General features: G+C 47.6%; 1 protein-coding gene across 3 annotated transcripts in view; it reads right to left on the bottom strand.

Moving 5' to 3' along the window:
- Pisd (phosphatidylserine decarboxylase) overlaps nucleotides 1–22,658 on the bottom strand; it is a 41,477-nt gene that overhangs the window by 15,663 nt on the left and 3,156 nt on the right. For 2 of the 3 annotated variants that reach the window (XM_084598431.1, XM_084598433.1), the window contains exon 2: nucleotides 5,604–5,839. In XM_084598431.1, coding sequence (XP_084454557.1) covers nucleotides 5,604–5,793 — 190 coding nt within the window. In that variant the 5' untranslated portion in view covers nucleotides 5,794–5,839. Of the gene's footprint in view, nucleotides 1–5,603; nucleotides 5,840–13,595; nucleotides 13,718–22,658 lie in introns of those variants that run through there. The other variant, XM_084598434.1, reaches the window with a different exon arrangement.

The raw sequence follows: 22,658 nt of genomic DNA, 5'->3' as shown, positions 1-22,658 counted from the left end.
ACTTATCTCGGATGTAGATTTTCTTAACAAGGCTGGCCTACATGCGGCCGTGATGTGCATTGTCATGCAAATGGTACTTTGTTTTTGTAAATGTAAAAATGTAAATTTCTTTATAGGAAAAAAAAGTTGCAGCATCTGTCACATATCTTTGTGTACACCTGAATTGCGGGCTGTAAGCGAAGGTAGAAAGTGAAAGGAGAAAGAAAAATATGCTTTAGTGGTGGGCTCTGAATTAATTTGGCCACTGGTGATCTTTAACATGTGCTCTGGCATCATACAGTGATACACCCCGCAGGAGGTTTTTAAGGAAATTAAACTGAACTGAACAGCACATGAACACATTTGCATTTCGCCTCCATCGAAACGCAGCCGCCATGATCGGGTTCGAACATGTATAATGGAAAAAAGTGATCTCCAATACCACGTGCACTTGCTTGTGTTTACCACGTTTGCATAACATTGCCAAGATATAACATTAATGTATTTGTTGCAATACACTTAACAATACTTCCTTTTGGTTCGGGTTTCATTGCTTGTGGAAGCCTGACAGTTCCGTGGATGACGTGTACCTGTACTGTGAACTTTCTTTGTGTGTGAGACTGATAAGAATATTTATTAAAGCTATTTGAGAACTGTTTGGTTGTAGAGCCCTCTTATTGCTTTGCCTTAAAGTTGTTTCTAGCCTTGTATTCCTTCATGCATTCCTTTTGTGTTGTATGATGTTATGTGACACATTTTAGTTATACAAATAAATAAAGTATTATTTTAAATGCAGTGCACTGCTGTCCACATGTCCAATTTTCCTTTCGTCACAATTTTCCCTCTGACAGTTGGCTTAGCACTTTAAAGAAAGCGTCACTTGTGCTAATGGGGGAATAGTTTTTTTTTTCGGAATCTATGCCCAGTATTGCCAGTTCAGGTTAGACGAATAAAATCTCGCTTCAAAAATTCCGCGCGGCTCGATCATTGCTTTCCGCGTTTTTCCTTCGTAGCGCGCCAGCCGTCGTCTGCTACGGCAGGTCCGTCATAGTCGGCGCCACCGTCGAGGCAGCGCGCGGCCTCGCCGAGTGGGAGAGTGGAACGGAGGAGGAGATGAATGGTTGGCGCTACTTTCCTTGGAGGGGCTTTATGCTCGCCCACCCACATTGGCAAGACAAGCCAAGAAAAACTGACTCATTTTTCTTGTCGCCATTCGTAATTGTGTTTTATGGCTGCTGCATGTGGTAAATTGAGGCGAGTCTTATACAAGGATGCATCTCATATATACTTTCTCATAAATAGGAATAAACCCTTGACAAGCATTTTTGGTTTGCTAAGAGAACTGATCAGAACATGTAATAAGATTAAGGTGATCATGTATAAAGTTCACCTTATACTGACAGAACTGACCAATGTAACTACTAGTAAAACAAAATTTGTAATTTTAGTTTGGCGAGAATATTACACGTAACAAGCTGAAATGACTTTCTGTAGTGAAACATGCTGTTACAGGTGAATCACATTATGTGACTACACCTCAATAAAACACAATTCACACACTGTATGACCCTTTCATCTTCCGAAAGGGTTACATTTTGCCTTTTTTTTTTCAAGCTCAAAATGCACCTTTTCACGTAAAGAAAGGAAGAAAGAAAGAAAGGAAGAAAGAAAGAAAGCAAGCAGGCAAGCAAGCAAGCAAGCAAGCATAGGTCAAAAAGCATTGTTTCCTTCATAACACAACAAAGTGCTTCGATAATTAATGTTTCTATATGGTTCCCACGCCTAGCATTTCTCGCTTGGAGCAGTAACCGCAGTTTTCTACAACTGCCATCAATGAGGCACTCGTCAATGCGTCATAAGTTTTGTATGCAAACACTAAAAAAGATGCTATACTCCCTTGTAGCTGGGGCCATATTAGTAGCCTTTATTTCCCCGGTTTTAATTAGCAAGGTCACTCACTGTCTTGTTCCCGCATCATGAATTCCAGCCTAGTGAAAAACTCAAACTTATTGAGTCCAATTTATCGAAAAATTCTCGTTACAACTACGAAATCATGCACCCTGGACACTAATCTCTTCAGAGAGTAAAAAAATATTTGGGTCCTTAGAATAAAAAACTTATATAAAAAACTAGAAATGGCTAACAGCACATGGCGTTTGCAAACTGAAGTGAGCAGCATTCACAACACTATGCACAAGCAGCTTGGCCCCAACTGATTTCAAGGCGTCACTGTTGTTTTTAAATTATATTCCATTATTAGAGATGCAAAAGGAAGTAGTATGGCAGATAAAGAGCTCTGCTTCCCAATAAGGAAGTGCACACATAATGTCAATACGTGACAAAAAACACACCTTCTCTTTCCAATTTAATTCAATGCACTTTTTGTTGTAAACCTAGGCGGTGTGAGTACTTATATAAAGCAGCAATAAAATGCATTTTCGAGTTAATGTCAACAACAATGAGTAGTGACAGTGTATTCTTCTTCCGTCCCTTCTAGCTGTCACCCCACCGTTGAACGAAGTAGAAACACCATGCGAGAGAGAAATGGTGAGAAAAGTCTGGAAACCTAAACACGATACCTTGGCTCAGCAGCAGCAGCAACCAGAGAAACACAGTGCTGCACAGAAAAGGCCGCTTAGCGGGCAGCCTGTCAACCATCTTGAACGACTGCTTGGATATCTTGAACGACTGCTTCGATATGAGCAGCCCTGTCACAACCAGGATGCGGAACAACTCAACGAGCGCCTGCCCCAGCAACATGGTTTTCAAGCACTATGGACAAGTTAAAGGCAACAGAAGTAAAACACAGCCTCGTCAAAAGCTCACAACGCGGTGACAACAGCGATGGTGGCAGCGCTCATTCAAACGCACCACACTCTGATGGAGCAAGAAGGCAAAAGACTTGTGCCACGGGAGTGCTCGGCTGATAAAGCACACAGCTGGAGGTAGTTCTGAAATGCGATGCCGGTGTCGCTGCGGTGCCCACGACCTGCTATCAAAATACTCGGCACAAGCGACGCGTGTGCACTGCAGCGTTGGGTGAAAGGTTGCCTGAGGTATGGTCAGCACCATGGCATTGGAGGGCGTGAGAGAGCCCACACTAGAGGAGGAGGAGGAGAAGGGGTCAACAATGTTGTCGCGAGTGGGTCGACAGTGACGTAGCCCAGGGTAGCTGTCAACCGCTCTACTCTTATCTACCCCCCACTAGGAACAGTCATGCGATAAGCCACCCACGTCGCTGACGGAGTAGTGTTACACAGATACGAGAGGGGGACCCCTTTCCCTCCCCTTCCACAGACAGCGGTAAACACCAAAATGAGGTGTATATTTAGGCATTCAGGGAACATATGCACCAAAAAAATGCTGCAGTAGCATATATCCTTCCTTCAAGCATCCTTCAAGAAATTTGCACCAAAGCCGAGCAAACTCTCCGTTTGCATGTTTAATTTGATTTGTGTGGCTGAGGACATTGCTTGAGAGACCAATTTTGGCCATTAGGCAGCTCTTGAAAACAGGATAAATTATGACATAATAAAAATAAACGATTTACACTACACTAACTAATGCCGTTTAAAGAGATTTGATGAAAATTAACTTGACCATGGATGATAACAAAATCATATGCTTATTTTGTTTCTAATAAAGAACTAATGCCAAGCAAGAGCTGGAATTAAACTGCGTGCCGCCTCGGAAACACTAGCTACCAGCTTTCAATCTAGTATGACCAAGAGCACAAGTATGAAAACAGCAGGAATAAGAATAAAGGAAAGCAAAAAGAAAAAGGCCATTCTGAAATAAATAGAGCAGTGGTTATAACAGGGATGCCACGCCTAAATAAATTACAGAAAAGCCAAAAAGACATCAGCATCAAAGAAACCTTCCAGGAAAGCCATAAGAGGAAAATGGAGATACTACACTACACGGATTACAAGGACGCTGCAACATAAATGAGAAGCAATGGAAAATTTATGGAAAGCTTCCGCAACAGGTCTGTCATGCTTTAGCTGAAGTATGGCTGGAAGCATGAGATAGCGTATAAGGCACACATTTCTGCTTGGATATGCAAGGGAAAGGTTCCTTATCTTATCTCCTGCAGTTTTTTTTTTTTTTTTTTTTTTTTATTCTGCCTCTTTCCAGATGAGTGCTGGTTGCCTGTTCGGCACAACGAAATGGCTGCATGCGTGCCTTGTTCGTGATATTTGTCCTCTTGTAATCCTGCCAACCTGGGATATTCAATGCACAATTGCCAAGTGAGAAATGATCGACAATGTGCATGTGAGTACATAGGCTCATCTCCATTCTTCTTGCTGGACTTTCAGGTAAAATTGCAAGCAGTTCTGTCCAATGTCGCACTGTTCAAAGGCAAACATTTTAGACACCCTATTCAAGCCTGCGATAGAGAGATAATGGGAGGCATCAAGCACAATGTGCCCCCCGAAAAATGTTCTAACACTGGCTTCCTTCCAGCACCTCATGAGTGCAGCAGCTTTCCCTATATCTTGCAAAGCAAATAATCACAAAAGCAACAATAGACATAAGGCATGTTAAGAAAATCTGTTGCCGCAAGATGCTATATACTGCGTGATGTGGTGCCAAATTGATGAAGAAATGCAGCTCCTTATGTTAAGTGAGCGCAGCAAAATGTGACTAACTACTAAGTATGAGAAAGATTTCAGATCGTAATGCATCATTTGAGGTTAGATGGAAATATGATGCTTCACCCTAGAGCAACTTGAGAGCCAACTTGTCAAAGACACATGCCAATCACATGACAAATTTTAGCTCACAAGGAACCACACAAAGCATTCTGAGACAGTGCAGTAGTGTGCGTTACTATTATACTACTACTAATACAAAAAAAGAAGACAGAGAAACAAGAACTGCTCTTAATGTACTTTACTGCAACATTTTCTGTTAATAGAAAGGGTGAGAACATTGCTTTTTGCCCTCTGCAACCCTAGCAGTTTATCTCCACAGCACAAGAAAACAAGGGCCGATCTTGAGAATGCACTGCATGCATCCGAGAAACACTTGGCAGCACAAATCACAAGTTGGTTCTGAATGGGAGGTCAGTCCTGCTAGGCCATCATTGCTAACAGACCCTCCTCCTCCTTCCCCTCCCCGCTCCCTCCCTGCATTTGATTATTTTTTCAGAACTACTTGGATAATTTTTTGGAGATGATTATACGTTCATCCTAAAGGAAGTTTGCACGTGTTCCGTGAATCACTCTCCGAGACCAGCTTGGCATCTATGGCCAATGCACATTGAGTAAATGATGATGGTCAGTGGTTCCTGCCGCACATCTGGACACCAAGTTGTCTGGAAACTTTTTTTTTTTCAACGAAATGACTCTTTCTTGCAAAGATTTAAATGCACAAAATGCATTTTCTTTTCTTCGGCGATATTGGGCGATAATGATGATGACAACAGACCGCTGTTCACTTATGTACTTGTCTATGGGTCTCGAGTAGCTTGGGCCACTGGCCCCCAGCAGTTCTAGTAGAATACTGCTACTTTGCAAAGATCAACAACATGAAAATGTTTCATATGCTTCTCGCCTGCTAACCGCAACACTAGCTAAGCTGCATGCGCACCAGGGTAAAGCTGGGGTCCAACCACTTACGGCTTGCCATGTGCCGGGTGCGGCCAGAGCAGTTGGGTAGGCTGGCGGACGGAAGTGCGCACAACCACGGCGACGCGAACAACGGGGAGGCAGGGGCACGGCAGGCGTCCTTGTGGCGCCCTAGCCAGGGGCCACCGCCACGCTGGGTCGTCAGCAGCAGCAGTGGCAGGCTCTGGTGTGAGAGCCACATGTTTCCCGGATGGCAACCTTTCCACTACAGAGAGAGTCTGGTGTCACTGCAGGGACAGAGAAAAAAAGAAAAGAAAAAGAAGCAATAATGAGATGCACCAGGTCTCCTAAATTCTACCTCTCAGTGCCTGAACCTAAAACAGGAGGCAAAAATGGCAGAAACTAAGTTTATAAGTTTAGAAACTTGTACACAACTGGCACAGTACCGGGAGCGTAACTACATTTGTTCTGCAACTCTAATTTATGACCCGCATTTTTTTTCAAGCATCAGAGAAAAATGCGATAACATACACGTGTTCACCCAGATGTACAGTGACCATGACTACAATGAGAGGGTCGCTTCTGCTGGTGCGGAACAAAAAGAAAGAACAAATAATTCAATATTATTGATTCAATTCTATTGCAGACAGTACCGTCCTGCTTTCATTATCAGTAAAATTTGTCAGGTTATACTGCAGCAAATATGAGAGGTGCTAATATTTTCAGATGGTCAAAACTCCATCTGCTGTCTCTCATAATACCCAAAAGCCCCTTTCACAGTCTATGTTTTTTTTTTTTTCTCCTTTGCAAGTGCAGGTTCATCTATTCATCGCAACAAAAGGGCCAACATCAATACGTACAACAAAGACTATCTGGTAAACAGAAATTTGAGTCCTGTCTTTATAGCTGTCACTTTCATTCATCTCATTCATTGAATAGAATAGGCCTTCCTTACAATAATGGCTAAAAAGTGGGGCTTTTTTTTTTTTTTTTTATAGAGACAAATGTATGTGTCATTACACACCTGTGCAAAACCCTTCACTGGAAGCTGTTCACATCACTTATGCAGAACTGTCATCATTGCTGCCAATCGCCAGATGCCCTGCTATAAGCTATGAACTCCTAGATGCAAAATCATGCCAGACTTCGGGGCACCTACATTTTGAACTGCACGGAAAGGTTAATACACTCCACCTGTCTATCAAAAGTTCCCCTGCATGACTATGCCTGTATACACCATCTGCACATGCCCCAGTTTAAGCAAAAATGAAAAGGTGTTTCTTTATTTTTTATGTGGTAATAAATACGACCTGCTTGACAGCTGAGAGCAGCCCCCATACGCAACACAAACATTTCTCTGCAAAGACAAAAATGTCTGAACTGACTGAGCCCTTACTTTGTTTGCAATGAATCAAGAACACTTCCATGTCCACCTCCTATCTGCACAAAACCTGCCAGACACACCGAAGACGCAGAATTCAGACAACTGCTTGACAGAACAGAACACTCGCTCGCGACCCAAGCAGAATGAAAGGATATAAGCGCCCCCTTGGCCAAGCACTCAGAGAAAGCAGTTAATGCCCAGTCGGTCATAAACACTACTGCACAAGCCCAGGCCTTGCATTGTGCTAAATTTACGCCCTTACATAAGCGTTCGCAATGACTGTTTCAATGGGTACTAAGAGCGCCGATGGGGACTGCGCCAGACCGCCCTTTTTTTCCTCCTCCTCTCGCTAATCCCGCTCGCGTTCGCACGCTATTTTCGAACTCCGGCGGATCGGCAGACGTGCTCAGAAAGGGGGGAGAGGAAGGGGGCAGGTTGCTCCGGCGAAGGGTTGGCGCGGCGGGCTTTGTTTTTGCTGCGTTGTTGGCGTTGAGCGTATGATTTACGCCGTGGTACAGCGGCCGCAGTAACAACGACGGTCAGTTCGTCGCCTGGATCGATGCGCGCGGGTTCACTGTACAGCCTGAAAGGAACGCCCGCGCACGGGGTCCATCGCCTCGCCGTGTCCACGGAAATACGCGTTGCGGCGGCGGTCGGATCGACGTGATTGCTAAACGGGAAGGGAAGGGAGGGGGGAGCAGTGTAAACATTTGTAATCTTACTCGGTCATCGCGCACAGACATCAGAAAACATGGTTTGCTAGTGAAATTCACTTGTGCCCGATAAATACTTTGCAATTAATGTTTTTCTTTTCTTTCTTTATTATTATTATTATTTTTTACTGTGGCTTCGGTTCAGCAGACACGTCACAATTAAGGCAGAGAGGTCTCTTACGTGAGCCACACAAAAGCGGTGATAATCGTTTCTCGATCTTTTCTTCAGCACTATCCCAGAGTTCCCCACGAACCATGGCAAGTCAGCGAGTGAACAAAAATACCGACTGCATCTCGTCTCTAGTTTTTATCACGCGACCTCGACCTTTTCACAGTACACAGCCGAGAAGTTGACGTCGCACTTATCGCTTGGCTGCTGAAGCCGGAACTACATCGGAGATCTCCCATTCCGGGCTTCACCTCGCGTTGGTTTACGCTATAGTCCACACGCACATTCTTAAGGACGACAAAATAAAGGGGGAAAAAGAAAAGCAACGGAAAAGGTTGGTGCCCGTTAGGACGGCGCGGTTGGCTCAGGCGCTCTGTGAAAGTCGGTGCGAAAACGTGTACTGCCACTCAGTCCCTACAAAACGCGAGTTCATCAGATCGAGTGAGGTCGGACGTGTGCGACAACTTGTCCATGGCACGCAAAACCTTGGTCAAAAGTCCAGATGACAAAGAATTTTCTTCTCGGCCGCAAAATGAAGCCGCCACAACGCCATTAATGACTGAAGGGCAGCGAAATGCTAAGAGACAGTTTCATGCCGTGATAGGAAATCATTTCGTAGCATTTAAAATGCCTTTAGACCTGTATCATGCCGTGACAGCTCTATTTAGCAGCTTGAACGAAACACCTTTGGCCTTAGGAATTTTGACCAAGACTGTACATGCAGTGCACGAAGAAAGGGTGCAAAAACCATCATGTAAAAGCGAAATTACAGCGAATGGTCTGTAATGCCACTTCGACCCCCCCCCCCCCCCCCCGCAGAAAATATAAATAAATAAAACGCAGAAATTATCGCAACGGCGACTCGATCGAAGGTCGCTATAGTTTGACGCTAACAAAACCGGGCCTGAAAATGCCACCGCGCGTGGCTGGTTTGTACAGTGGAAGTGGTAGGTTGCATAAGCTCACACCACTGTCTTGGCTCTCTGCCATTCAGAGCTACACGCCACAGCCGTAAACGGCAATTATGCGATATCGATCAAGGTCGGAGTCGCCTATGAGGTGATCTCGTCTCAGTCGCATATATGGTTGCGCAAGTCAGCAGATCTCGTTTCTAGATGCCATCTCGACTGCTTTTTCACGTCGCACAATATCTGCGTCTCGTATCGCGCGATACAAATAAAGAAAGCAACAAAAAAGAAAAGAAAAGAAAAAAAAAACGCACGACGCACCGCCGAAATCTATTAAGACGGTGGCATTACAGAGCGGAGCCTGAAAGAACCGAAAGCTGGCTTTAGTGAATACCAGGGCTTAGAGTCGGGGGGGGGGGGGGGGGGGGGGGGGGGGGGGGGGGGTCCGAGACCCCTCACCAATATTTAAGGGGGGGTCTAGACCCCCCGCACTTGAATGCATGACTTCATGAATACGAAACAGGCAGCCATTTTTTTATTCTTTTCAGTGGTAATCGAAACATTTCTATTGTTTCCATAGTTTCGCAGTAAGACGTAATAAAAATTATTAACAAGTTTTCTAAAACCTGAGAGGAACAAAAACAATGACCTCTCCTCTTTGCATAAAACAATGTGCAGAACATGCCATAACAGCTTTCTCTACTCCCTCTTTATTTACCTTTCCACCTGTGCTGTGATCACTAGAGACCCCCCTTCGACGAAGCCAGACTTTAAACACTGGCGAATAGTGTTCTCAAGAATTTTGCTCAATTTTGAACGTCATATATCAGCAACGCTTAATATGCCAGCCAAGCAAGTTTCTGGAAGGGGTGCACGTAGGTGGCACGATGCACTTGAGTTTTCCAGCACTTGAGTTTTCCAGCGACTCCCGTCGTGCCTTCTCCGTCAGCGGCATGGTACGAGGAGCGCGTCGTGTGCAAGTCGGAGCGATAGCACTCCTCCTGAAGCAGAAGAGTCCGTATCTGTACACCCACCATCCCTTCCACACACCTCCTCACAGTGCCAGAGCGGTGGCGCGTTTTATCGCCTCGCGCGCATCTCATTGCTTGTGGTCGTTGCTGTAGCTATGGGGGGAAGAGGGGGGTATACACACATGCAAACATATACCGGCCACCAAACGGCAAAAGCAAAAACAGTAAGAATAAAATTGTCGAGCGTTCACACTGGTTTACGATTATTTGCAGGACCAAATTGCTCTGTGCCGCGGTGGACACACATGTCCTCTAATTATGCGGATAATTAACGTGTACTAATTAACTGTTTAATTGTCGCAGGTCAGTCCAACAGGGAGTTCGAAGCTGTGAACAAGATGATGCAATATCAGTTTTTGAAACAAAGAAAAAATTATTTTCCCAAGTCCTGCAGGGCGAGGGAATCCGATGCATCTTTCCGTATGAAACCGAAACCGAGCACAGAGCTCGACACAGAGGCGACGTCTGGCGGTTATGCCGCGGTGGAGTGAACTAGAAGAGACTTGTAGCAGTGGCAAAGGTGCCATATTCGAACCACCTGCACTACTGCTTAACATATAGATATCTATAAAATACCATCTTTACCCAAGTCCTATATGTCATTGCTCAGTGGGGTTCTTGGATGTTCGATTAACACCCCCAGCAACCCAGCTCAACAGAGTTGTCCAGGTTGGCATCTCCTGTCAAGTCACCTGGTCTCGGTTACGTCACCTGGTCTCGGTTACCGTGGGTAGATGGGGAAAGTCTCAGTTTGCAGGTGCAGTTTCGACCTGCGAACTGAGGTTTCCCCTCCCTCTACCCCTGTCCAGTGCCTCTTTCATACAGTGTATAGCCATCTTCTTCCTCTCGTTCTACCTGGTCTCGGTGACGTCTTGCAACCTGCCAGCCAACCAGTACCCGGCCATGTCGCCTGCCAACTGCAACCTGCCACAGCCATGCCCCTGACTTTTTATTTTTAATTCACAAAGCAAACAACGCCGCATTTTCTGCAGAACGAGACCAGAGCGGTATTGAAGGACTCTGAAAAGTTACCTTTAACAAAGCCAGAGTCCTTCAATACCGTTTTATGGCCTAGGGGCGGAGTGGATCGGGGTTCACGGGCCCCGGTGACTGATTCCTATCTCAATGGCAGCTCCTGCCAATGCGGCCATGACACGTGGTCTCGTGCAATGAGTACGCGGCCATGCTACCTACAAACTACCACAGTACATAGACATGCTTGCTACGACGACCGCAGGTACAGAGGGTGGCGCAGTGGTTACGGCGTTCGACTACTGTGCCCAAGGAAGCGGGATCGAATCCCGGCCTCGGCGGCTGCGCTTCGTTGGAGGCGAAACGGAGTGGCGTCCATGTGCTGTGCGATGTCAGTGCACGTTAAAGAACCCCAGGTGGTGGGGGGTTTAAGTAAGGCTTGAACCTGTAGTGATACGAGCGAAAGCTTTGCTAAGCCCGGTTATGCATGGATTGACGGGTGGACAGCACGGAATGGTGGATCGGATCAACGTCACACCACCTTTTTTTCTACGGCAGCCAACTCGAGCCTTCAGCGTCAATGTCGATGGGTGCCTGAAAGAGCGCCAACTCGGGCCTCTGCTTTGATGTGGGAGGGTGACATTAGAATCAGCCTGCCATGACATTTGAATTCACGTTACCCCTATGCCACGAGCAGGAGCTGCCAACTCGGGTCGCTCCTTTCATATGGGAGTGTGATATCACAATCAGCCTGCCAGAACCTCTGCATTCACGTTACCCCTACGACATGCAGGCACGTCCATACGGCTTGGTTAAAGCGGGACTTTATGCGGCAGGACAGGTTGACCTTGGGCATAGTGAAAATTTTGCTTGAAAACGCAAAGTGATCGACATTTACCCTGGGCCCTCCACTACGGTACCTTTCGCTATGTCTTTTCATTCTCTCCCCGACGCGAAATTCCGTTCTCTCAACGGTAGAGTCATCTGAGCAGCGTCACCTGGCGACAAATAGCGGAAATATTGCAAAAATGAATAACAGCGCATTTAAATCCTGCCGTATTCGTTGCTTCAGTGGCGCAATGAATTGACGCCACTTACCTGAGCGCTGAGCGAGTAATACCTTTGTTTTTAAACTAAGCTACCAAGATATTTTCTGGGGGGTGTTCCCATTCAGGTTGCATTGTGATGTTTTTAATTCTTAATAGCCGCAAAACCAGCCGTGAGCACAGCCACGAGGTGACGCCATGACAATGGTAACCCCATTCAGTTACCTTCACCGTAATCATTTCCTGCCTTCGGTGTGTGTATGCTACCTTTAGCTTGCGTTTCGAGGCACCTCTCGGTAACAATCGCCGTTTAACCTGCTGAGAGGCATCCAGTGAGGAGAAAGAAGTTGCGGGACCCTACGGAGACGGAATTACGCCTCCCCGACTGCGGTTCGGGTGTCATGAGAGTAAGAAAGATTTTGCACCACTTCCCGACAGCATACACGCGCTCGCTGGGTAAAGTAAGGACACAATGCGTGACCAAGTGGCACTACCAACAGCGCAAGCTTCTCGAGCACACACGGACACGCGCTCGTGCAACACCACCTAGGCGCTCGTGCCAGCTCCGTGCTTGCAAAAACCCACCGCCGCCGCTGCTGCAATGGCCCACCATTCCTGGGTGCCGTTCCACTCATTCATACTTCCAGGAAGAAAATGAGAGACTCCAACCCAACGACTGCGGTGACTCCTCAGAGCTTCCTCCGCCGGCTAAGTTTAGAACCCCGCCGGTTCGCAGTGACAAGCGCGAGCGCGCGCGCGCGCACACACACACACACACGGCACGCACGCAGGCACTCACACGAAGCGGGAACGCTAACGGCGAAAGGTACACGTACGTCACCTGTGACGTCACCGCCGCGCTTGTCGCCCCGATTTCCATGCCGCTATCACGGCCGACGGCAACCGCGGTTGTCACTCGCGTCGCAACGCGCCATGACGGCGTGATGTGGAAGACTCCCCTTTTCGTGCCCAGACGCGGCCACTCGAGGCACACTCGATATGACCGCGCTAGGTAAACACTCGCGTGCGGCCGCGTCATAGAAAGCACACGACGTCCACTACAAGATCAAGCTTCCCCGACAGCAGAAGATGCCACAGCATCAGGGTTACCCAGAATACTGATTAAAAATAAATAAAAGAAACAGTAATAATAAACTTTAGTAGCAGCAAGAAGGGACCACGGCAGAGACTGCGAAAATAGCGCTGCCATCGTCGTCCCTTCCGTATCCTATTCACTGAAGTTCTCGTGAATCAGCCAGCACAAGAAGAGACTATTCAGGAATTATAAACACCGCTTTCACTTCTCTTTTTATATAAAAATAAATCTCTACGTGCGTACACCACCAGGGCCGCATGCCGAATTCTAGGAACAATTATGGTCCGTTCATAGTGATCGGCCCCACGGTGGTGGTGCAGTGGTTAGGGAGCTCGACTGCTGTGCCTAAGGATGCGGGATCGAATCCCGGCCGCTGGCGCCCGTGTGCTGTGCGATGTCAACGCACGTTAAACTTCAGGTGGTCAAAATTTACGGAGTCCTCCACTACGGCGTCTCTCGTAGCATGAGTCGCTTTGGGACGCTAAACCCCCAAAACCAAACGAAACCATTCATAATAATCGGCCCCATGGATCAGATCTTCATTGGTCAGTCAAGAATCGCGAGTTTTTAGTCACCACGTACACCATACTCTGACTATACAAATATAGTATCAATGTACCATGCCGATGTCACCAAAATCTGCAAATGACTCGGTTCATTCGTGGAGAGCATAAAAGAGCACTCAGGCCGCAGCAACATAGGCTAAAAAAAAAGTGCAGCGTACCCCTTTTGATTAAATGCAGCCGCTCCTGGATGTCACGCGATGTCTCCAATTAAGCCTTGCGGGGATGCAAAAAGGCGGCCCAAGCGATAAGGAACGTCCGATCGCCCAGAAACAACGCCTCTGCAGCTCACTCAGAAAAAAGTACGAAGCGTTTTTTTTTTTTTCTTCCTCCTTTACTAGACGCCTTCCCTCTCCAACACAGCGGGCAGTTACGCAACGTATGTGCCTCTCTTCTTGGCGGCTGTGACACCGCCCGCGCGCGCCATTCCAAGAAACGGAGCCAGCGTGATCTGCAGCCGCCAAGGCAAGACAATGGTACACGGGGAAGCGAAAGGGCTGCTGCTGCTGCTGCTGCTGTCACAGGTTACTCGGGGGGCGGCATATACGGCGCGTACATCGCGTGGCGTGTGCACAAACTGCTGAGGACCGCGCGCCTAGTAGCTGCAGTGAAAGGTGCTCCACAAGCGTCAGTAAGACAGGGCTTATCGGCAGTTTATACCAGGCGTGTCCCATTCACACAAATCAGATTTAAAAAAAAAAAAAAAAAAAAAAAAACTTCCTGCACACTGAACGAAAAAAAGAAAATGAAGGTCAGAGACAACCTTGACGCTCTATGCTCTACAGCGGCCGGCGCATCCTCGAAAGAACACAATGTCATGATAATGGACTCGACCACAGAATACACGCGTTTCCATGAGTGCTCCTGTACGTCAAGAGTCTGAATAATAAGGACCTTCTTTTTTTTTTTTTTTTTCTTTTACGGGCCGCTTTTGCAAGTCCCGGCCCTTATGAATAGTTGCCCTTTTTCCTGCCTGGGACTAATGCTATTTTCTTACGAAAATTTCTAGCTTAAGTATAGGTCCATCCTTAGCGTATGGACCCTACTTCATAGACAGCTGAGACAGCTTATGCGTTGATGCTCGCATTACAGTAATAGCCGTCCGAGGTCCCGTAAGTGCTGAGGACACTAATTGCTCCGAGAGACGCCACATGGACAGCAAGCATTTTCGACGGAAAACGTACAGCCGTCAGCAGGCTTGAATGCTCAAGCAGGTAGCCTTCGCTCAGCGCTGGCCGATGAGTCCGACATCCTGCTAAGGCGGCTAAAGAACGCCAGCGATCTCCACCGACCCTAAACACATCGTGCAGCACGATTTCAGGCCCAGCGGCTAGCGCTGAGCAGTGCACATATCCGTCCAAGCCATGCCCTCGAGAAATCGTGCTGTACGCCTAGAAGGGGGTCCTTAAATCCACCCATAACGCCTGACAACGCGGGAAAAGCCTCGCGTTGTGACTGTAGGAAGAAGGAAAAGAAAATGCACGGGCCTGCTACTGGCTCTGTAGCTGAGCCACCTGCGCTGCCTCGTGCAGACAGAAGAGAAAATAGAGAAAAAAAATTACCGACGATTACGTTACTTCCTAATGCGAAATTTGAGCGCAGAAAATAAGCTGTTTCACCTTTTCGATAGATTGAGGCAAATCCGCCGCCACCGATCTGGCTCTCTGATTGCCACCGCACAGGGGTTGCATTGGAGGAGGAGCGAAGAAAGGAATTAAGTTCGAGCCGGCGCTTTGACAACCGGAGACTCGCAGGAAGAGGGGGGAGGGGGGCGGCGTGTACACCCAGCGGCAAATGATGGGGGCAGAAGCACGCGCAGCAAGCGGACAACGCGATAAAGGGAGGAGGGAAGAGATAGCAGCGACTGACTGATGCTGCTGACGCCGATAGTGAGTCAACCCCAGCTGCGGAGTTGGTTTCAGGGACAACGCCGCCGATGCCGACGCAAACAATATGATACCCTCGCTTCCGCAGCGCCAAGAACCAGGTCTAGCCGTGGGAAGGTGGTCACACATTCGTCGACGTGCTGGGGCCTACGTGAAATAACCGGCGCGTCGGCAACTGAAGAGCACCCTATCCGCCACACAGGTACAGGGGGGGGGGGGGGGGACCCTCCCCTCCTCTTTCTGCATGGCGGCGACGGTGTTCTATGCAGTCACGTTATCTTGACTCTCTAGCGGCGTCAGCGGCATCCAGCGGTATCAGTCGGTCGCTGCTAGCGCTGGGGGGATGAAAGGGGGGCGGAGCTGGTTACGAGGCCAACGACGACGCCGACGCGAAACCCAGGAACGGACGCCAAAGAGCTGCGCTCTAAAAGAAAAGAAAGACGCACGCCGCAACAGCCGCCATCCACCACCTAAGCGGTTGGCGGGTGCAATGTCGGCCTACAACAGATAAATATTGGTGGCTGGCTAGCCCCCGCCGCAAGCGGCGTTAACCTACCGTCCCAGCCCCGTAGGGCCAGGAACAGCCACCCTTCACCACCTCTTCCCCCACACACCCCTGATGGGGTTGGGACAGGTCGTTCACCGCCGCTTGCGGCGGGGGCCTGCCTGCCACCGAATTTTTGTCTGTTGTGGGCCGTCGTGGCGCCCGCCACCGCTTCGGTGTTGGACGACGGCTGTTGAGGCGTGCGTCTTTCTCTCCCTCTTCCTTTTCTTCGCTATTTTCTCTTGTCTGCACGAGGCAGCGGAGGTAGCTCAGCTACAGAGCCAGTAGCAGGCCCATGCATTTTTTTTTCCTTCTTCCTACAGCCACAACAACAACGCTAGACAAGATGAGACTTCTGGTAAAGTCGGCCGCTGGTACCCCTGCTGAAGGCAGTGAATGGCACTCGATGCCATAAAGCACTGCGTCCTACAGTGCTGTAGCGTAGGCGCAATATTGTCCCACTTTCTCCAACGAGTATGCGTTTGGACGGTACGCCATCTCTCCTGTCGCGTGGCGTTTCTTGGCACGCGTTCAAGTGTGGGATTGCAGGATTGCAGATGACAGGAACGCTAGACAAGATGAGACCTCAGGTTTTCGCCTTTCACAACTTTAGTCTCTAAATTCTCTCGTAATTATTTAAATTGCTTCACAGGAAAGGAAGGGCGCAGTATCTGTCACACTTGCTTCGTGGACACTTTACTCGCGCTGGAATGGAAGGTGGGAGAGAAAGTGGAAAGAGGAGCCCAGTGGAGGGCTCCGGGGTAATTTCGATTACCTGGGGATCTTTGACACCGCACATCACACGGACGCCAATTCGTTTCGATTACAATGCACACGCCATGCATAAGATGGCTCCCCCATTGTTACGGCGCCCGATAACAGGCGCAAGCTAGCACCTGACCTTTCTAAATTGCTTCACAGGAAAGGCGCAGTATCTGTCACACTTGTTCTGTGGACACTTGAACCGCGCCGCAAGGGAAGGGACGATGGTGTGAGTGAAAGCGGAGAAAAATGGTGCCGCAGTGGAGGGCTGCGGAGTAATTTCGACCACCTGGGAATATCTAACATGCACTGACATCGCACAGCACACGGACGCCTCTCCCTTTCGCCTCCATCGAAACGCAGCCGCCTGCGGTTGGATCACCACCGAACACGGGTACTCCGGCACAGCAGTCGGGCATCATAAACCACAACACCACGGCGGGGTAGCACCTTACCTTAGGAGAGCCATTACTGTGACAAGCATAGTTTCTATGGGTAGGCCATTACAAGTCAACTGGAGCCCTACCGGCAGCAGATGAGAGTGTTAAGCTTCGACAGCGGACCTTCGTTGCTTCGTGCCCGCTTATTTCGAAGTTCCGGTTTATTCGAACGGAAATAGACATTCTCCCAAAGCTACCCGCCATTTAAACTACGCATAAAAAAATAATAATTTTCGGTACGTAAAAGTCAACAGTATTTGCATGGAACACCGGCAATAGCGTTGACACGAAGCACGTCAGACGAATGACAGAAATTCGCTTCGAAAACTGAGCGATCGAGGCTTTCTTTTTGTTCGACGACCAGAGAAACAATAGAAAGGCGCAGAAACGCGCGACACGCACGGCGAGCGACACGTGCGCCGCCAGTGAAGACACGAAGGTACTATAACGAAAGCATCACAAAGGCGATCAGATGACCGCGCACTTCACCAAGGAAAGAAAAGCACCGCGACGTCGAAACGGGCGGATCGATAACACATGCGGCGAGGCGGACAACAATGCGCAGCTGGACAGCTAGCCTCGCTCTACGCGTTCCGACAGAATGCGCAGATACTGCCAAGACCCCCCACTCACGACATCGCGCCACGCTGCATTGCGCGATAGCTCGTTCGGTCGAAAAGGCATCGCCGTAACCCAGAATCAGAGTCCTTCAATGCTGCGACCGTATTTCGCGCAGTCTTCCGGGCGGCGTCATACTATTTCACTTCTCATTAGCATGAATCCCCTAGTCAAGTTGTGAGGCTATTTTGCTCCATGGTATTCTAAGCAGCGACACATGGTTTTTCAATGGTATTGGTTTGGTTCGTGGGGTTTAACGTCCCAAAGCGACTTGGGCGGTGAGAGACGCAGTAGTGGAGGACTCTGGAAATTTAGACCACCTGGGTTTCTTTAACGTGCACTGACATCGCACAGCCAACGGGTGCCTTGCCGAGGTCGGGAAGTTCCTTTGCAGCTCGGAAAAAAGGTACACGCGATGCTCTCTTTGTCGGAAATAAATGGAATCGTGGTTTTAGAAGGTGCTCTTCAATTTGAAAATCACATTTATTGCCTAAATGCAACATTTAGTAAATTAGAAAATCATAATGAACGATTATTTAATTGCAAAAAAAAAAATGCCTGCGGTGTGCCAGACGGCCGGTACCCGTATGTAAGTGGATCTCAAATGTTATACTTTTTAACACTTATCTAAAGTTAGCTGGGAGACTTCAAAGCGACAATCGGCTATGAGGGACGCCATAGTGGAGGGCTCCGGAAGTTTCGACCACTTGGGGTTCATTAATGTTCAATGACGACGCAGTAGCCTAAACGGGAGCCAGCGATCGGCCTCTATCGAAATGTGGCCGCCATGGCCGGGATTCCATCCTGCGTTTTTCGGATCAGCAGTCGAGCGATGTAACCACTGAGCCACTACACAGCCTCCGCGGCGGGGCCTGAATAATTTTCACTTCTTCTGACAGCTTCTGACAGAACTTCATAAATTGCTAACATGATTGCAGAAACGGTTATTGACACCATATTCACGAAGGAAAGGGCATAGCTGCGCTATCATGGCTCCGCGTGGTGGTAAACGTGGTGGTGCACCCAAGATGCATCAGTGTAAACGCGAAGGGCACGCGCGCCCACTTACAGCCATAGAGTTCCTTACACTAACTAGAGGGAAAGCTGAGGGCGCTGCACTTCAGCCACCAAGGGCACGCTAAGAATCATGGGCCGGTGTGCTACTTGTTGCGGGACAGTCGGTTTTTCTCGGGTACGTGGAGTGGCGTTACTGCGATGTTTCTTTTTCGTCATCATCATCATCATCATCTGAAGGCGCGTACATAGACTGTGAAAGCCATAGTAGCGAAGGCGCAAAACCATACGCCGCCAATAAATGGTTTTTGTTTCCCGAAATGCCACTAAAAACTTCCTTAAGTGATTGCATAACCATGAATATTTTCATAACGTTTTTATATTTCAAAGTTTGCCTATTAAGTGCGAAATATTGGTATTTGTGCTGCTCAAAACTAAGCCAATAGGAGAAAGAGCCATCGCTTATATTGGATAAATCTCACACTGACATGCTGTTTCTTTTTGCAATTTATAGTCACAATATTCAATCTTAGGACATTACTTACGGTAAAACAACGTTTATCTTTGCATTAGTTTAGGCCAAAAGTTGTAGCTCTGCACTCGGAGCTCTCCGGCCCATGATGCTTTGAGCGCCCATGGTGGCTGAACTGGCCGTCTGGAAACTCCATGTAAACCCTCATAGACGGCAGCACAGCTTTCCCTCTAGGTAAGAGTAAGAAACTCTATGCTTACAGTAAAAGTGTCAGCGGCCAGTGAAAGATATGCTCATACAAAAGAAAACCGCAAGAGCAAAACAGCATTTACTTGGCCATACACTGTTGTTTGTGGCTGTACGAAAAAAAGGAAAAGAAAATGCACGGGCCTGCTACTGGCTTTGAAGCTGAGCCACCTCCGCTGCCTCGTGCAGACAGAAGGGAAAACAGAGAAGAAAGAAAAGGAAGAGGGAGAGAAAGACGCACGCCGCAACAACAGCCGTCCTCCACCACCGAAGCGGTGGCGGGTGCAATGACGGCCTACAACAGATAAAAATTCGGTGCCAGGCTAGCCCCCGCCGCAAGCGGCGGTGACCTACCTGTCCCAGCCCTACTGGTAGGCAGGTGTTGGAGATTTAAATTTTGTTTCGCATTTGACATACGGACGCACGTATTTGTCTACATTTTATCGCTTTTAATAAAATATCGAAATTAGGCTCTAATCAAGCTTATCTCAATAAATTTCCTAATCTTGCATTTTTGCAGGGACGAGCCAATAGCGATAAAATAATGAAAGATGATAGCATATCCGGCGTTTTCAACGCCTGGCCGTTACTGGGTTATTAATGTCCTGGCACTGCAATAGCAAGCATCCTACGCATGTTTAGTTGTGCCGCCACAACTTTCTGAATGCACGTCCGTGCCGCCTGTGCATTGGCCGAGCCAAACTCGCCACACCCCCTCCTGCGGAGCCGCAGCTCTCTAGACCTAAACAGCGGGAGGTTGCATTGCTCGGCACAGACCTCAACGTCCAGCTACGGACAGCGAAACGAGACACCTATGTGTCGGCCAAGTCTGAAGGCCGCCCGGGGGCTACCACCCAAGCACAAAAATTATGCTAGTCGACAAACAAGTTTTCGTTTTCCTCTTCAGGGCATTAAACTTTACATTTGTTCTTACCCCGCCGGGGTGGCGCAGTGGTTACGGCGCTCCACTACTGTTCCCAAGGACGCGGGATCGAATCCCGGCCTCGGCGGCCGCTTTTCGATGGAGGCGAAAAGCAAGGCGCCCGTGTGCTGTGCGATGTCAGTGCACGTTAAAGAACGCCAGGTGGTCGAAATTTCCGGAGCCCTCCACTACGGCGTCTCTCATAGCCTGAGTTGCTTTGGGACGTTAAAACCCCACAAACCAAACCAAACATTTGTTCTTGTACTTTTAACTTGAGGACAAACTGGTGTTTTGGTTCTTCATCCAACATGCTCGACAGGCATCTGCGAATATGACTTTATAATCCAGATAAGGCAGTGTTTTGGCTGAAACCTGGAGTCGTCTCAAATTAAATACCAACATCCAAGGCATGCTTTTGTAATTCTAAAATGCACATAACAGACATTTACTTGCACAGGACCCCCATCAATGGGTTGAAAACACCACTATAAAATAATTCCTTTTTGGTGCTGCTCCATTTTGATTAAAAACAAACATTGGTCCCCTAAAATGTATATCTGGGCTTAAGAAATTTAATCTGTCAGGTTTTGAATGCAAAACAAAAGCTAAATTCACATGCGATAAGAAGAATGTTAAGTTAGCCTGCAGCAAAGAAACTGGCACTTGATGCAGTACACCACCAAAAAAGATTGCGTTTCCAACGCACACAATTATATGCACAGCACCTTAAGAGAGTTTTAGTTCACACTGAATGCACACCGTCTCGTCTTTCTGTTACATAGTAGAAATCACATGGCTGACAGTAGAATTACTATTTCTGTACATTTTCTCAGTGCTCTTTAATATATGTGTGCAGAAGGAAGTTACACTATATGCCCTTTAGGATGCAATAATAAAGTTGCACCCGATTAGGGGAACACCATTCAATATTCCCGCCACTGTGTCCTGCTTTAAAGAACAAAGGCACGAAAAGTTGAGACTAGCGTTTCCCCAGCTTCTCTGGCTACACTTTGTGCCAAGTTCAAAAAAAGAACTTTAGAAGTATGGAAGGATCAAACATGTGCTTATCTTCCGACAACAGGTCCAACTCTATTAGATGTGCACAGCTTAAAACTTTCTTAATGATTAAAGCTACTAACAGTCAATGTTCTCGTGACCCTGCAGCAGTCATGGGCAGTATCGAAGATACATGCATTTTCGATACTATCTTTAAATACATTTTGTATATCGATATTAGGTATTGTGTGCTGAAAATGAAAGCGTTGGAGTATCAGTATCGAAAATACATTTTTAAAGTATCGTGTATTTGAAGATACTCGATACTAAAGAAAACTTCAAATATTGAAACCGCTGTGAGACTTTGGGTTGGCGGCGCTCGCTCAGACGGAAGTACAGGCCCTGAGACAGCTCTGCTTGTACCGCCTGAGTTCCCTACAAATGCCCCGGCCCCTCAGCGCCAACCACATTTCCAGATTCCCTTTCTTGAAAACTCAATGGTAAGTAGGTGCTCACAAGGTGCTTAATTTTGAGCACTGAGCGTGTACCACAAAGCTGCTAAGCCTTTAACAGACACAGAGAGATATGAACAAAGTGGAAACGCAAGGCGAACACGCAGTAAGGATCACGCATGCTGCTGTACCCGCTATTCCTACCCTTTGCCTCCCCCCCCCCCCCCCCGTCTCTGCAACGCTTGATTCTCGTCAAGCAGTGCCCTCAGTGTGCTATCGGACGCAGTAACTTATGCACAACCCGAAACCCCTGGGCTTCCCGAGCCGGCTCTGCTTGGCGGCAAGAACACAAGCTTCTAAGGCCTCCCTCCACGAGGATGCAGTCGGCTGACCGCATTCTTGTAGTTATGGCGGTTGACAGAAAACAAATCCATGCTTTGTAACTGCACAGGAAACAGGCTTCCACTAGACATTTTTTTCTGGAAAAAAATATTACATCCAAACTTTTATGAAATGCATGAGAGGAAAGCTATGAATGCAATTTTCCCGCACAGTTCGAATAACAAATTATGGGTGTATAAATATTTTTTTTTTGTGGAAAACATTTGAGCAAACCTTGAATAAAACTTGTTAAGATATTTCTATCTTAAAAAAAGAACAGACTGTAATTTTTTAAATATGCAAATTGATTGACTTCTATATTTTATCTATATTACTTCTATACTAGATTCTATTAACAGATACTTATATATTTTATCTACAACCAGCCGCAGTTTTCCAGCACCGCTAGTGAACCTCTAGTTTCCAAGCTATCTCCAGGTTGCCTGAGTCAACGTGGCTATGGTTAATTCTTGCACGCTGATAAAAAGCAT

The sequence above is a fragment of the Amblyomma maculatum genome, chromosome 3 (assembly GCF_055883805.1).
Source record: "Amblyomma maculatum isolate TAMU_Amacu chromosome 3, ASM5588380v1, whole genome shotgun sequence".
In the NCBI taxonomy this organism is placed as follows: domain Eukaryota; kingdom Metazoa; phylum Arthropoda; class Arachnida; order Ixodida; family Ixodidae; genus Amblyomma; species Amblyomma maculatum.
The sequence above is the reverse complement of the archived record's forward strand: the minus strand, read 5'-3'. Positions and strand labels throughout refer to the sequence as shown.